Source organism: Ambystoma mexicanum, chromosome 2p (assembly GCF_040938575.1).
Source record: "Ambystoma mexicanum isolate Mex_15411 chromosome 2p, UKY_AmexF1_1, whole genome shotgun sequence".
Classification (NCBI taxonomy): domain Eukaryota; kingdom Metazoa; phylum Chordata; class Amphibia; order Caudata; family Ambystomatidae; genus Ambystoma; species Ambystoma mexicanum.
The window spans coordinates 589,536,417-589,552,244 of NC_090923.1; the positions used below are offsets into that span (position 1 = coordinate 589,536,417).

Below are 15,828 nucleotides of genomic sequence, written 5' to 3' on the forward strand. Positions count from 1 at the left end.
GTATCATGTACTGTCATCGGTTGGCAAACCGACCGCTGCTTGGCCGTCCGAGAGCCCATTCCACCAGAGCGATCGCAGCTACCACGGCGTTCCTTTCTGGTGTGCCCCTGCTGGACATATGCAGGGCTGCTACGTGGAGGTCGACGCACACCTTCACGAAGTTCTACTGCGTCGATCGGGATTCCAGGGAGGAGTCCAGGGTCGGCCAAGCAGTGCTGCGCAACCTGTTCGCCTGAGGTGAGCCTGGTGAGGAGGTAAGATGCTTAATGTTGAGTTTGATGTAATGCTTAATGTTGAGCCTTTGCCACCTCCCGTGGTTGTGCATGTGTGTACTGCTATGTATTCTTTATTCATGAGCATGTGAATCCATGCCAGACCCCATGCTGGAGAAGGAACAAGTTACTTACCTGTAACTGTTGTTCTCCAGCATGGGTCTGGCATGGATTCACATGCGAACCCTCCCGCCTACCCCTCTGCGGCTCTTCACTTGGTCATACTGCCACTTCACGTGCTTCCAAATCTGAAGATGGCTGCCAGAGGCGGTGCTTAGGTAGAGGGCAGTCATTGGCTGTGGTCAGTATGACGCAGAGACCAGTGATTGGTTATTACTACGAAAGACAGATCAGAAACAAAACTGATACTGATTTTTCTTTACCGAGGATTCCCAGCCTGACGACGGGGAATATTCATGAGCATGTGAATCCATGCCAGACCCATGCTGGAGAACAACAGTTACAGGTAAGTAACTTGTTCCTTATGGCTTCTATGAAGTTGTCGACGAAGGATGCATCATAGGTTGGGGGTCTGTACACCAGGATGAATGTGATGTTGGTTTTTGGGGTAGTTGTTAGGTGTATAACCATGGACTCGCAGTTGGGGATGTTGAGTGGTTCGTCTGTTCTTATTTTCAGCTGCTCTTTAAATGCTATTGCAATGCCGCCTCCTTTTTTGTTTTTCCTGTTTATTTGAAGGCATTTAAAGTTTGCTGGAAGGCAGCTTTGGAGTGTGATTTTGTAGTTGTCATCCAGCCAAGTTTCTGTGATGAAGAGGATGTCGATGCCGTTGTCGTCGAGTAGGTCGAAGATCTCTGTAGAGTGTTTTGACATGGATCTTGCATTTATTAGATTGCAGTGGAGTTTAGAGGTGTAGCTTGGTTTGCCTTTTTTTGTTAGGGTCGTTTTCTGATCTTGTTCAGGAGCAGGTTTCAGGTTGTCGGCGTTCTCTAGTAGTACTTCTAGGTTTAGCCTAGGGTTTTTGTTTTCATCTGGTTCGTCTTCCAGGGGACATGGTTGTGGGTTGGGGGTTCTTCTTGCTTTGGTGATGTATGGTGTTATTGCTTCAGTTGTGTGCTTGTTGTATCTGGTGGGGTTTGTCCTTCTTCGTGATGTTGGTAGGTTGTTCAGTGTAGTTGGTTTTGGCGTTGCGTTGGTTCGATCTGGTGAGTAGGTCTCAGTGAGGTATGGAGTTAGGTAAAGTGATTTGTCTCTTCTTTCAGTGTTGGTCCGATCTTTGAACCTGTCTGTGGGGGTGTGTTCTGTTGTTGCGGTTCTTAGTTGAAGTTTCGGGGTGTTTGTTCTTTCTTCTCTTCTTTCCCTCTGGGTGGGTCGTTTGCGCGGCATTGTACGATTCCGAGTTGTTTTAGTCTAGTTGTTATCTTGGTCGGGGTGTAAGGGTGGAGTTAAGGGTTGTATAGTTATATAGTTGGGTTCTAACAGTGGCTCTCTTTAGTCTCCGACTCCCTTAGCGACAATGCAAATTTGGGCACGGCGGCCCTGCTAGGTTTGAGACACCTGTATAGTGGGAGAGAGGCCTGTCAAAGCCGTCTGGAGAACAGACAATGTAATTGGGGCACGGTGGCCCTGCTAAGTTTGAGACACCTGTATAGTGGGAGGAAAGCCTATCAGTGCAGTTTGGAGAACAGACAATACACTTTGGGCACGGCGGCCCAGCTAAATTTGAGACAACTGTATAGAGGGAGAGAGGCCTATCAATGCAGTTTGGGGGACAGACAATGTAATTGGGGCACGGTGGCCCTGCTAAGTTTGAGACACCTGTATAGTGGGAGGAAAGCCTATCAGTGCAGTTTGGAGAACAGACAATGCAATTTGGGCATGGTGGCCCTGCTAAGTTTGAGACACCTGTATAGTGGGAGAAAAGCCTATCAGTGCAGTTTGGAGAACAGGCAATGCAATTTGGGCACAGCGGCCCTTCTATCTGCTAAGTTTGAGAGACACCTGTATAGTGGGAGAGAGGCCCATCAATGCAGCTTGGAGAACAGACAATGCAATTTGGGCAAGGCAGCCTTCTATCTGCTACGTTTGAGAGACACCTGTATAGTGGGAGAGAGGCCCATCAATGCAGTTTGGAGAACAGACAATGCAATTTGGGCACGGCGGCCCTGCTAGGTTTGAGACACCTGTACAGTGTGGGAGTGGCCTATCAGTGCAGTTTGGAGAACAGACAATACACTTTGGGCACGGCGGCCCTGCTAAGTTTGAGACACCTGTATAGTGGGAGAAAAGCCTATCAGTGCAGTTTGGAGAACAGACAATGCAATTTGGGCGTGACGGCTCTGCTAGGTTTGAGACACCTGTATAGTGTGGCAGTGGCCTATCAGTGCGGTTTGGAGAACAGACAATGCAATTTGGGCACGACGGCCCTTCTATCAGTGCAGTTTGGAGAACAGACAATGCAATTTGGGGACGGCGGCCCTTCTATCAATGCAGTTTGGAGAACAGACAATGCAATTTGGGCACGGTGGCCCTGCTAACTTTGAGACACCTGTATAGTGGGAGAGAAGCCTATCAGTGCAGTTTGGAGAACAGATAATGCAATTTGGGCACGGTGGCCCTGCTAACTTTGAGACACCTGTATAGTGGGAGAAAAGCCTGTCAATGCAGTTTAGAGAACAGATAAAGCAATTTGGGCACTGCGGCCCTTCTATCAATGCAGTTTGGAGAACAGACAATGCAATATGGGCACGGCGGCCCTTCTATCAATGCAGTTTGGAGAACAGACAATGCAATTTGGGCACGGTGGCCCTGCTAACTTTGAGACACCTGTATAGTGGGAGAAAAGCTTATCAGTGCAGTTTGGAGAACAGACAATGCAATTTGGGCACTGCGGCCCTGCTAACTTTGAGACACCTGTATAGTGGGAGAAGAGCCTATCAGTGCAATTTGGAGAACAGACAATGCAATATGGGCATGGCGGCCCTTCTATCAATGCAGTTTGGAGAACAGACAATGCAATTTGGGCACTGCGGCCCTGCTAACTTTGAGACCCCACTTATTTTCAGACAGAGGTGAGCGCTTAACATAAGATGGCACTCTAATAAGTTATTTAAAAAGGGAGGGCAAAGGCAGGGTTATGAAAGCACACAAATCTCAATACTTTTCAAAGAACCACAGTGAGGCAGGTTAGGCAAAGTCTACTGGAGAGCCAGGACGTTCAAATACCGGGCCCACTCTTAGAGAGAGCAAGCAAAATGTGTCCAGGATCACACCGTGGGGTTATGCCCAAAGAGTCTTTGTAAATAGTTCACAAAAAATTGAGATCAAGTCAGGAAAAGTTAGTTAACAGGCCCCAGGCTAACCCAGGTTAGAAAGTCGATGATTTATGGTCACCCCGAACGATCTGTCGCAAGGGTGTTAGGGAGAATTCTCTGTTTAGGCTGAATTTCCTAACCTAGTGAGTCCCCCCAGCAGCTTTGCTGAATTTCTGGAGTTTGTATTTTTCTCCTGCCAAGAGTGAGACTCTTGTTTTCCCACTCTTGGACATGATTTATGGTGTTCCTTTGAATGTTAATGTGTTTCAAGGGCTATGGGGTCTTTTACTCCATAGGGTCTCATATGTTTTTGTATGTGTGTTACACAGCACCCTCCGTGCAGTAACACCGGGGTGTCATAGTGACCCCCCACCATAGACTCCATACCCTGGGACGGACTACTGTCTCCCAGGGCATGTGAAGTCACCATTGGCTTTACTAGTCCCAAATTACTAACAGAACCAGTACAAACCATCATATTGTGGATGTACTGGTAGGGGCAATTCGATTGCCCCTGGGTCTGTTATTCGAGAGGGACTGTCCAGTCCCCCCTCGTCGAGTTTTGGCTGGTGGCAGTGGATACTACTTTTTATATTCAACCGCGAATATCTCTCTATGGGATTTTCCCATTGTTCGCGGCTAATACTTTTTAACATAGCCTCTAACATACCCCCGGTTTATTTATTTAATATTAATTCACTGGTTGGTATTTTCTGCCAGAACTCGGTTTTAAAATGGCGTTTGTGTTCCCCTCTGTAACTCTAAACCAAAGATCGAGCCCTTTGTTCCACTTTTTGGCGGGGCTTCTCCACAGAAGCCTCCAAAAGTGGTGCCACTCTGTCTGGGTACCACAGGGAGTGTGGGAGGGGGTTTAGGCACCCTGGACTGAGTTACCTTGGTAACTCAAGTCACACTCTTGTGTGATTGGCCACCACTTAGCATGTTTAATTGACAGCTAGGCTGAGTGAATGGGGGTGTGCTGCATAAAAGCAGGGCTTTTGGGACTGGAACTTCAGAAGTCGCCACAGGACCTGAAAATCCGACGAGGGAGAAGCTGAGCCGGCCTGCTACGACGACACCAACGGTGGAGCCCTGCTGAACCGACTCACCACTTCCCAATGACAGAGGAGATCTCCCGGCTGGAGAGTCTTCTTCCCCTGACTGGTGGGCACAACCAGTTTACCTTCCTTTCTCGCTTCCCAGGACGTCTTGTGGTCGAATTACCCGTGCCAAGCACCCTGGCAACCGGATAGCCACTTACCACTGGACCGCGAATAAAAGGACCGCTCCTTTTAATTGAGATCTCCGTGGCTGGTTTCTTCCCTGGCAGTGCAACGGACTCCTGCTTTCCTCCCCGACGAGATCCTCTCTTCCTCCGGACGAAACACCGACTTGCACCCGCTGCCAGGAACAACTGCCCCCGCTGGAGCGTTCTCACCATTTTAAGGTACCGTGTCCGCCAGGCCTCCCTTTCTAAAGATTGCTGAAAAGTAACAATAATCCCTTAACCTTCTGGACTGGGCTGGCCGCCTTGACCATCTAACTGGTCCCTTTCTTTTTGGTCCAACTCTTTCTGAACTTTTTGCGAAACTTTTGGGCACTGTGAACCGTGTGACCTTGGACACATTTCGACCGGAGCCTCTTTGAACCTGCCTTCTTCTCCTACTGTGTTCTTCCGAAAGTGTTGGGATCTGTTTCTATCTTTGCTCTGCCTTTCTCTCCCTTTTAAACCGATTGATTAGAGTGCCATCTTCGTTAAGCGCTCACCGCTGTCTGAAAATAAGTGTTGCTTTTAGACTTGTCTAACTAATCGTTGAAGGGAGTGTATATCTTTTAGTGACCGTGTTTTTGAACTGCTTGAGATTAGTGCCACTGTGTTTTACTAGATGTGTTTTTAAATAAATAATTATATCTCTTTTACACCAAGCTCTGGTCAGTGTTTGCTTGTTCTACTGTGTTCTTTTGACCTATTGTGAATACTCTGTATGCTGCCTAACTCTTCTTGAGAGAAGTCTGACTGCTCAGCCACAGCTACCAGGTAAATCTGGATGGTACAGACTGCTACCAATTGGGTTTACTGCCAACCACCTGTAGTCTTAAATCTTTTGCAGTGGTCCCAGAGGGAACTGCACAGGTTTCTGCCTAACAAGGGAAGCCAGGCGGGACACAGTACCTGAAATGGAAAGAACGCTCGAGCGGGGGCAGTTGTTCCTGGCAGCAGGTGCAATTCAGTGTTTCGTCCAGAGGAAGAGGAGGTCTCGACGTGGAGGAAAGATGAAGGTCGTTGCACTGCAAGGGAAGAAACCAGCCTCGGAGTTTCCCGGTTACAAGGTACTACCCTTTTCTTCGCAGTAGTGGTAACCCGTGGTATTCCAGTTGCCGGGGTGCTTGGCACGGGCAAGGCAGCCACGAGATGGTCCAGGAAGGCGAAAAGATGGGCAAACTGGTTATCCCCACCAGTCAAAGGAAGAAGACTCTCCGGACTGGAGATCTCCTCTGTCGTCGGGGAAAAGTGGTGAGACGTTTCAGCAGTGCTCCACCGGTGGTGTCGTCGTTGCAGGTCGGCTCGGCTTTTCCCTCCTCGGATTCTTTAGGTCCTGTGGCGACTTCTGAAGTTCCAGTCCCCAAAACCCCGCTTTTATGCAGAAAACCCCCATTCATTCAGCCTAGCTGTCACTCAAACATGCTAAGTGGTGAGCCGGGCGGCTCACCACTTGGGCCAATCACACAAGAGTGCGACTTGAGTTGCCGAGGCAACTCAGTCTAGGGTGCCTAAACCCCCTCCCACACCCCCTGTGTTACCCAGACAGAGTGGCACCACTTTTGGGAGGCTTCTGTGGAGAAGCCCGCCAAAAAGTGGAACAAAGGGCTCAACTTGGGTTGGAGTCACAGAAGCGAACACAAACGCCATTTTGGAACCAAGTTTCGGCAAAAAATACCAACCAGTGAATTTATATTAATTTAATAAACCGGCGGTATGTTGGAAGCAAATTCTAAAAAGTGGTAGCCTTGAACAATGGGAAAATCCCATAGGAATATATTTGCGGTCGAATATAAAAAGTAGTATACACTGCCACCAGCCAAAACTCGGTCGGGGGGAACTGGACAGTGCCCCCTCGAACAACAGACCCCGGGGCAATCGAATTGCCCCGACCAGTACGTCCACAATATGATGGTTTGTACTGGTTCTGTTCACAATTTATGACTAGTAAAGCCAATGGTGACTTTACATGCCCTGGGAGACAGTAGTCAGTCCCAGGGTACAGAGTCTATGTTTGGGGGTCGATACGACACCCTTGGGTTACTGCACGGAGGGTGCTGTGTAACCCACATATCAAAAACACATGAAACCCTATGGGGAAAAGGACCCCATAGCCCATAGAACACATACAAAGTCAAAGGAACACCTCAAATCATGTCTAAGAGTGGGAGAAAAAGAGTCTCACTCTTAGCAGGAGAAAAAATAAACCCCAAAAAATCCAGCAAAGCTGCTGGGGGACTCACTAGGTTTGGGAAATTAGCCTTTACAGAGAATTCTCCCTAGCACATACGTCCCACCTGCCTCCTCTGTGAGTTTTCTCAGACAATACCTCCATTCACTCGACTAGGATTTTGAATTTGACGATGGCTCTCCTGGGTGGAACTAAAGCCCTGTCCACCTCATTGGCTGAAGCAAAAAAGGACCAAAATGAAGTGGATAGGCTACAACTTGGAGCCTCTCTGTGGTTTGGAGGTGAAATTTATTGTTGTGATTTTTCACCTTGTATACACTAGAAGATTCCCAGTCTGACGATGGTAAATATTCAAGCACATGAATCTATGAAAGATACCAGTGCTGGAGAACTTTAGTTGCAGTTAAGCAACTATTTCTTTTGGAGGCGCAGAGTGACTTCAGTTGGGGTGGTTCTAGGATTATGAAGTAGATTTGGGGGATGGAGTTTATTGAGTCCAGACCGTTGGGGTAAATGAGTTTGGGGAGATGCAGAGAGAGGAGTGGCTTGTGTGGTGTTTGAGGAGGAGGAGGAGTTGTTGTATGGGTGAGGGGTGAGGGTAGAGCGATGCCCTGGCAGAGGGAGAGACTATTGAGGAGGACGAATAGAATTGGTTGGAGCTTGTTAAGTAGAGGTGTATTAGGCTGGGGGCCTGATGTAGTGCTAGCCAGGCAGGTAGCTGGGGATGCATTAGGAGTAGGGATTGTGCCTCTTGGCTGTTTCAGGATTGATTCGGATGACACAGGAGTTGCCCTCAGCTTGACCCTCCTGTACTGTTGATGAGGTTGCCAGTAGCAGCCAACGGTAGCGGGCAATTATTAGGCAATGGGTAGAGGCCAAAAATGAAAAGTAATTTGTACTCTATCAGCAGTGACAAGTTGCATTCAATGTAGAGGTAGACACAGTGGCTTGGCGAGTCTGTAGTGTGGGCGAAGAGTATGAATGACTTGGATTTGAAGATGAGAACATGTAAGGCATAGGTGGGGACAATATCTGGTGTCCGAACAGGGCCAATCAGAACTTGCCTTTTGTTTGGATGCCCTTGACAGTGGATGCCAGTTGATGTCAAACCTGAGACAAAATGTAGAGTAGGATTGCATGCGACTGAATGGGTCAGCCAATTTGCTGCCGCTTTGAATATGTCCGCCAGTTAGGAATTGGCAGGTAAGGGCTTAGCTCACTTTGGTCATATGTGCTGTGGAATTTAGTGAAGAGGGGCCAAAGGTGTGACTGCTGACAATGGAAGGCTTCTTTTCAGAAACAATCATTTATTTATAGCATTGCCAGTTTGCAGAATTCTAATACTGTATTGTTACACTCTCAATAACGCTGCAGAAGTAGGGAAAGCACGTTCAAATGTGCTTGTCCTCTTAAGTGTTTTTCACTGCATTTGGAGCAAGGGCCCCTTCTACTGTGTAGTGTGCCTCATAATTGTTTGATCACTACTTTTGCAGCATTAATATATAGTGTTCACATCAGAAAAACATTTCTAAGCAAAGCAGTGGTTTCCTTTAAAACTATTGAGGGAATTCCCACCCTTTGCTTAGGAGACAGTTTTTTTTGGTTTACATTGTGCCACTTAAAATAGCCTTTTTAATGAAAGGATCATCTATGCTAGGCAGACTACATTGCTATATTAATTAGCAGGAATTGTGATATAACTTCCATCCAGCGCCCTAAGTCTTCTGTAATCTTTTTGAGATATATGATGCTTATTCTCCATAAGGTTTGTAAAATATGAATTATCCTACTGCATATCTTTATACTCCACCATTCTCCCTTTCCGAACTAAGAGAAGTCACTACCCTCTATGGGCAAAGCTTGAAACTTCTTTGAATATCCACTCTCAACTGAATGTAAAGTAATAGTAGTAGTAGTAAAAGTATTTATTGAGCGCAACAGATTATGAATAAGACCAGTTACAGGGGGCTATAGATGAATAAATAAACAATAAATATAGAGCGGCATACAAAACATAGTGCAGCCAATACATACATAAAATTAAATATATGATGGTAGATGCCCTAATACAGTCTACCTGATGGTACAAAGAATGAGTGTCTACCGATGTTTAAAGGTATGTCATATAGTGCTGTTTCTGATGGATATTGGAAGCTTGTTCCACATGTGACAGCCCAGATTTGAGATGTGGCTAGCTACATGATTTTTCTTTCCATACAGTTACTAATGCTTATTGTCATGTTCCTTTAATGCATTCATTGTATTATTTAACATATTGTGTATTCATCATTTTAATTCTGCATACTGTCTGAATTTGTAACTTGAGTAACTTCTCTAAATTGAATTGCTGTCATGTGTTTTAAATGTCCTAATCTTTTTTTATTTTCTGCCCATATTAAGGTTATAGACCTAATTGTTCTACTGATACTTTATACCACAAACACAAATATTAACAGAAAACAAGTGGAAAAAGTCCTAAGAAAGAAGATTCGCCTAGGATGTATTCAGGACCAACTGCTGCAGAGTTTGTTCAGAAATCATTCGCTTGTAAGTAACTGTTGCCATCCCTTACCCTCCTCACTGTGTCTTCTGAAATGTACATCTTTGCAATTACTAGACACCAGGTATGAAATGTTACATTGAGAAATGATGACTACTAAAATAAATGCTATAAATGTAGTTTAATTGATCTAAGACACCATTTACTGAAATTAAATGTTAGTTGAACATTGATGTTCTCTCTGGTTTCCTCAGAGGCCCTTGTGCTGATCTTGGTAGGATGTCACTCTTTTGGTGTCTTAACGCCTAAATCCTATTCCCTTTTTTCTAGGACTATATGCCATAGTATCTTGATGTCATTCCTGAAAGGATGCATAACCAGCATACCTTATTTTATGGAGCTAACTCTCCAACAAATCCCTTACATGTGCGCTGTGATTTCACACACTAAATTATTTGTAAGTTTTTCTAATGGACTATTTCCTCCCTCTGATTCCTCATCTATGATATCTGTCTCACTTTGAGACACCTGTATAGTGGGAGAAAAGCTTATCAGTGCAGTTTGGAGAACAGACAATGCAATTTGGGCACTGCGGCCCTGCTAACTTTGAGACACCTGTATAGTGGGAGAAGAGCCTATCAGTGCAGTTTGGAGAACAGACAATGCAATATGGGCACCAGCTGCTCTTAGGAATCGTGCCCCACGCCCACAGACACCAGGGCTAGTATAGATAGATACGCTGCACCCATGATCGCAGTTCCTTTTTTCCACGCACTCTGCTCGCTTTAGAAACACTGCTCTTAATTTTGATTTGCGTTAACGGAATATTTTCTTTTACATCATTCGAATTCATCACAATGCTGAATCCCACAAAGGTCTTTGGGGCACAAACACTGCTTGGATTGCAGGCGTATTATGCCTGTGTCAGACCCACATCGCGTCTGCCTTTACCCCCTTGGTGAAGGCCACGACGTGCAGATGTACACATCGCACCAATCGATGCACCTGAAGGCACTTTGAGAGCAGGTAGTAAAACTTTTCACCTTCCTCCACAAGGAAAAATGTGATAAGTGGACCCATTCGAGGTGCCCAGTCGCAGACAGTTTCACTGATGAATGGTCCCCTGTCCAATAGAACAAAAAGAAGAAATGCTGCAATAGATCGAGATATGATATGATATAAGTCATTTATAAAGTGCCTGTACACTTCTTTTTCTAGACGCGACTCCTCTGGCGGCTTCGTTCTTTGATTTGGAAGGAGGGGAGCAACCTCTCAGAGGACGAGCCTGCAGGTACCTTTTCCCACCCAATCTACTACCCCTGAGGTATGGGAGGCATTCAGGATGAAGATAATAGACATCTTCACCAAAGCACCGGCCCCGTCAGCTATTGTTCTGAAGCCAGCGGTCACAGCATCAGCGCCTATGGCCAAGGGGATGGATCCCACTGCGCTTTTATAAGCCGGCAGTGACTCTACTGAGATGCGACAAGATTGCAGTGAAAGAGCACACTGTTCAATGGATTGCATTTCTCCTGCAGATTCTTAATCAGATAGATATCTCCTTCCACCTTCAGTTTAAGGGCCTGATTGACAACATCGGTTGTCTGTCTTTGTTTTATTGGCAGGTTGTTTCGTACTTGCCCTGATATCTGCCTCCCAGCACTAGCTGCTCTTCAGAAACGCAGGGATCCTTTGTTGGTGAATTTCAGCACCCCTCAAGGGCAAATATTGTTGAAGATTCTATAAGGCCATCAGGCCTACTTTGCGCCCCCTGACCTTGATGAAGGATGATGGAAGGTCTCTCTTCAAGCCCTGCACCAAATGCAGGCTACGGAACGTGTTTGTGGAGGACAAGCAACTGCAATGCCTCTACTGCCTGCACCCGGACCACAAGGAGGTGGAGTGGGAAATTTGCCTCAGGTTCTCGACGAAGAGGGACAGGCACAGTAGAACTGGCGCGTGGCTCAAAGCAAAGTCCTCTGACGTGTGCTCCAAGTAGGGTCATGCCTCACCCAGGACCGGCCGGTCCGAGGAGCGGTCTCCTATGTCCTTGGAGGGCGCCTCATCTGTGGGGGCCCAAGATAAGGCCAAGAACCGCAATTCCGGGTTCGCCGCAGAAGCAGGTCCCAAAGCGGATAGGGTGCGATCGACCTCACAGTCCGCCTCCATTGCCAGCCGGCAATCGAGCTCTTCCTTGAAAAGAAAGTTGTTGAGAAACTGCAGACGGAGAAGGCCGAACAGTCCAAGCAGTCCCAATCGGCACAGGCTAATAGCTTGTTAACGACAGAGTTTGCAACTGCTACTGCCACAACAGCTAAGGGTAGCCCCCGCAGCTCAGAATGTGTCCCTACCCCCAAGGTGCGAGACCTCTGCAGTGACTTTGGAAAAGTCTGCTGCACACCAGAAGGGGGGAAACCTGCTCAGGCCCCGGTTCAAGACCCTCAGGGGTGAATAAATGGAGGGTGGTCAGGAGGCCCCGAAACAGCCCTCCCAGCCTTTGACCAAGTCATGGAGGTCATGTCCACGGACGACGAACACCAAGAGTCCTTACACACGGTCCACAAGGACGTTGAATAGGAGGACGACGGCCAGGACATAGTTTTCCTGTTCCGCCTTCTCAGCCAAATGACAATTCCTTGGATATTCTGTCGACCCTGCACACCTTGGTGTCAGATCCAGGTGAGGATGCCTCCGGCACCTGGGGTACCCCAGGTCCCTGATCATCCTCCGGCAAAGAAGACGAAGCGTCATTCAACACCCCCATTTCAGCCTCCGCCACCACTTCGGGGTACCTTCTCCCCCAGCAGACCCAGACATGGGTACGAGGACGGATACGGCCACGACGACGACGGACAACGAGTATATAGTCGCAGCAGACAGCAAATCTTCACCACATAGGGTGTCTCCATCCGATGAGATGGGATCGTTCCACTCCATGATCTCACGAGCCTCATGGCAGTACCCTTTCTGGATGACGTTTGGGAAGAGGGCCTGGCTCTGATGACGAACCCCTGCACATCTCCAGCCAAACCGAATAGGCTGGAGAAGACATATCGGGTACCGGACTCTGCACTCAAGCACCTGAGGTTGCAGCCAACGCCGGATTCGGTGGTATTGGCGGCAGCGATGAAACGGTCAGCCAACCCGTCCTCGTCGTCTTCAGCCCCTCCAGACAGCGAGGGGAAGAGGATGGACACCATGGGAAGGAAGGTAATTTCCACTGCAGCGTCCACTATCAAGGCGGCCAACGCACTGGCGATCCTAGCCAAGTACGACAGGGGCTTGTGGTACAAGCTGGGGCCTATTTTGGAGTTCCTCCGCGATAAGAAGATGGAGGCAATCGCGGTCTTCCAGGAAGGGGAGGTAGCGTCTGATCACGCCATCACAGCGGCATTGGACATCGCCGACACAGGGTTCCGGCAAATGGGGAGGTGTCTGCCTCCGTCGCCAAGGCTGGATGAAGGTCACAAATTCCCACCAAGAGGTCCAAGTTGTAAGAGGATTCAATTCAACACTACAGCTAAGTCAACGCCTAGTCTATAATACTGAATGAAAACCCTTATTGATATATCTTTAGGTCCAGTTCATGCGTTCTGGATGACTACCCCTATATAACACCCCTCTCTTGGAATCCCCCTGACCCCACTGAGCCAAGAAGTAATTCTGTTTTGCAAGTTTAAAAGGTTTATTTGATAAATTAAAATATATATCACACTTTTTAATAAATTAATAATTGAATATCACACTTAATCTGATATGGTAAATATTAACAACGGAGAATCTGGCACTAGCACACTTCTTTAATCACTAATGAGTTGACATGAAATGGATAAGGTAGCACACTGGTAAATAGGAACAAAAGTATAATGTGGTAGAGGATGCTTTATGTAAGCTCAGGTGGATGCAATATTCAATGAATGCAGTACAGAAAATACGCAATATGATTTCAACCAAACAATGTAATCACTTTTCTCTGGCTACTCCCCTCCCCCCCTTGATGCAAGGCAAGGAAATGGAAGGAAAACACACAGTTCTCAGAAATGCAATCAACTGTAATTCAGTTCAATCCAGCAAGCTTAGACAACAGAAAACAGATAGGAGTTTTGAAATCACAGGCCCAAATTGCTTTGATATGTGCTGGCAATGAATGAGAAATATGCTGGAAACGCTTTTTAATTCCCTTTCAGAGGTTCAGGGTGAGTGGTATCTAGTTAATATTAGTCCAGGCTCACACTAGCAATGATGCAGGGATAGTTAACAGGTTAAACGAATTTCTGGCAATGAAATCAGGCAGCAGCAGTTTTTTTTACATGTGAAGAAATTGCAAATCGCGGCAAAATTCGCGGATGCGCCGAGCGCTATTACAAAGGAACCGCAAGGACTATCTCTACCGTTTTGGGGTCCTAGGAAAGCCTGGGATCTCAGCTTCCAAATGAAAGTTATTGCAAGTCTCTAGCCCAAACGGTTGCGGAGATATGAGTAATTTAGTAAAGGTCGTTTTTGGTTTTGTAAATTTTAAACGCACACTTTTTCAAAATGACAAATTTTACTAGAAATGACAGGTGACAGATAGGAGGCAGTTCTACTTAGGTTAAATAGATTGAATTAGATGAATTTAACTAAGAGATGTGTTCTGAGTTTTGCTAAGTACTCACAAGAGATTTTGAACAGGAAAGCGACTTGGTCACGATCTGGTCAACAGTCTGGTCAGGTCTTTCCGGGTTCTGCTCACAGCGCCTGGTCTGGTCTCTGCTAGGCACAGCACTGCTTTCTCTCTGGTCTGGTCTCTGCTAGGCACAGCACTGCTTTCTCTCTGGTCTGGTCTCTGCTAGGATAGATTGAAGTCTCTAGTTTGGCTTTCTGGAGTTTGATGGAGGTAAGTATGGATTTTTCCGGCAGGGCTTCCAGCGGCAGATGAAATTGAATGTCCCTATGTGTCCTGACTCTCTGCTTTTATCTGTTTCTTGAGAATGGGTGTGTGTGTTGCATCACTAGGCTTGCCCCTCTCATTCGTCATTGGTCAGGCTTCCATTCCTCCGCTTGATTGGCAAACTGAACTGTGAGTCAGATTGATGTCATTTTATGATCTCTTGAAACAACCTCCCTTGTCATCTGTGCACCCAAATATATATATGATCAAAATCCATACTTCAGAGTTACACAGTTGTTTGAAATTACATATACATGGTGTGGCTGAATTTAGCCATGTCTATGTCCAAATCTGCTCATTCTCGGAGCTTGCATTCAAAGAGTGTACATAATTGACTTTTTAACTGCTTTTTCAATTTCCGACATGGACCCAACTTTACATACATGTGTTCAGGGGGTAGGGACATTAACTGATGAAGTTTCAGATTTTTAACATGCACACATTTAGAGTAATATCCACTTTTCCGCTAAAACCCCCCTGAACATACCACCGGTTCCTACCACGTCTTAAACTGTGGGCAGAAAAATCACAAGAATTATGGTGTCATTTATAAAATTTTCACATGTCCGCTCTATGAGTTATTCATCTTTTTAAAGTTATGTTCTGGCTCCAAAGGGGTGTGGTTTACCCTCAGCACAAGGTTGAATTTCTGGTTCTTTCCAGTTCTGCCAAGCCAGCTTGCTCTCACAGGCAGTGCTCCTCCCAGCTCCTGCCAAGAGGAAGCTACAATTTACGACTGCGGTAATAAAAACCTTTGCCTGAGTGAAGAGGGCTTTGTTCACTCTCTTGCAGAGCACAGATAATTCAATTATCAGATAGATGGCATATCCTTAGCTTGGGCAGCAAAAGGAAGGTTGGCCTGGGAACACAGTGGTGACTCAAGTTTCACTGCTGATGGGGGTAGTTGCCAGGCAGAATCAAGTTCCTTAAGCCAGACTTTCAGCTACTGTCATGTTATTTGTTGCTTTTTAAATTAACTTGCAATTTTACACATGCAGCTAGAATGCTGATTCTAAGTGCAAAACTATGACATTTCAACAGTTACAAAGGCATGTGACACCAAACATAGGTCACTCATTTAATTTAACATTTTCGATTTTGGTGGTTTTAAATCCAGTTGCAGTTAGGCTTAAGCTGCTGACTCCATAGCATTTTTGTTATAAGCATTGTTTTTGGGCTCTTCATTTCCCAGATTTTGTAGGCACACAAAACTCCATTCTGCCAAATGTCTGCTGGTGTTCAGTGAATATTTTGCACATGTTGCAAGGTTTGAAATAGGCATTTTGCTTGCCTTCAGAAAAACACACAGTGGGTTTTAAAACGCCGGCTTTTGGATGGTGGTGAGTACTGGTACTGCACCCATTTTTGGGATTTTCTTGGATTAATGCATTCTAAACAG

At 46.3% G+C, this 15,828-nt stretch overlaps 1 protein-coding gene across 5 annotated transcripts in view; it reads left to right on the forward strand.

Moving 5' to 3' along the window:
- The window catches only part of FANCD2 (FA complementation group D2), a 2,923,540-nt gene that overhangs the window by 953,401 nt on the left and 1,954,311 nt on the right, over positions 1 to 15,828 (forward strand). For all 5 annotated transcript variants that reach the window (XM_069644087.1, XM_069644091.1, XM_069644090.1 and 2 more), the window contains exon 15: positions 9,400 to 9,546. In XM_069644087.1, the coding sequence (XP_069500188.1) occupies positions 9,400 to 9,546 (147 nt within the window). The remainder of the gene's footprint in view (positions 1 to 9,399; positions 9,547 to 15,828) is intronic.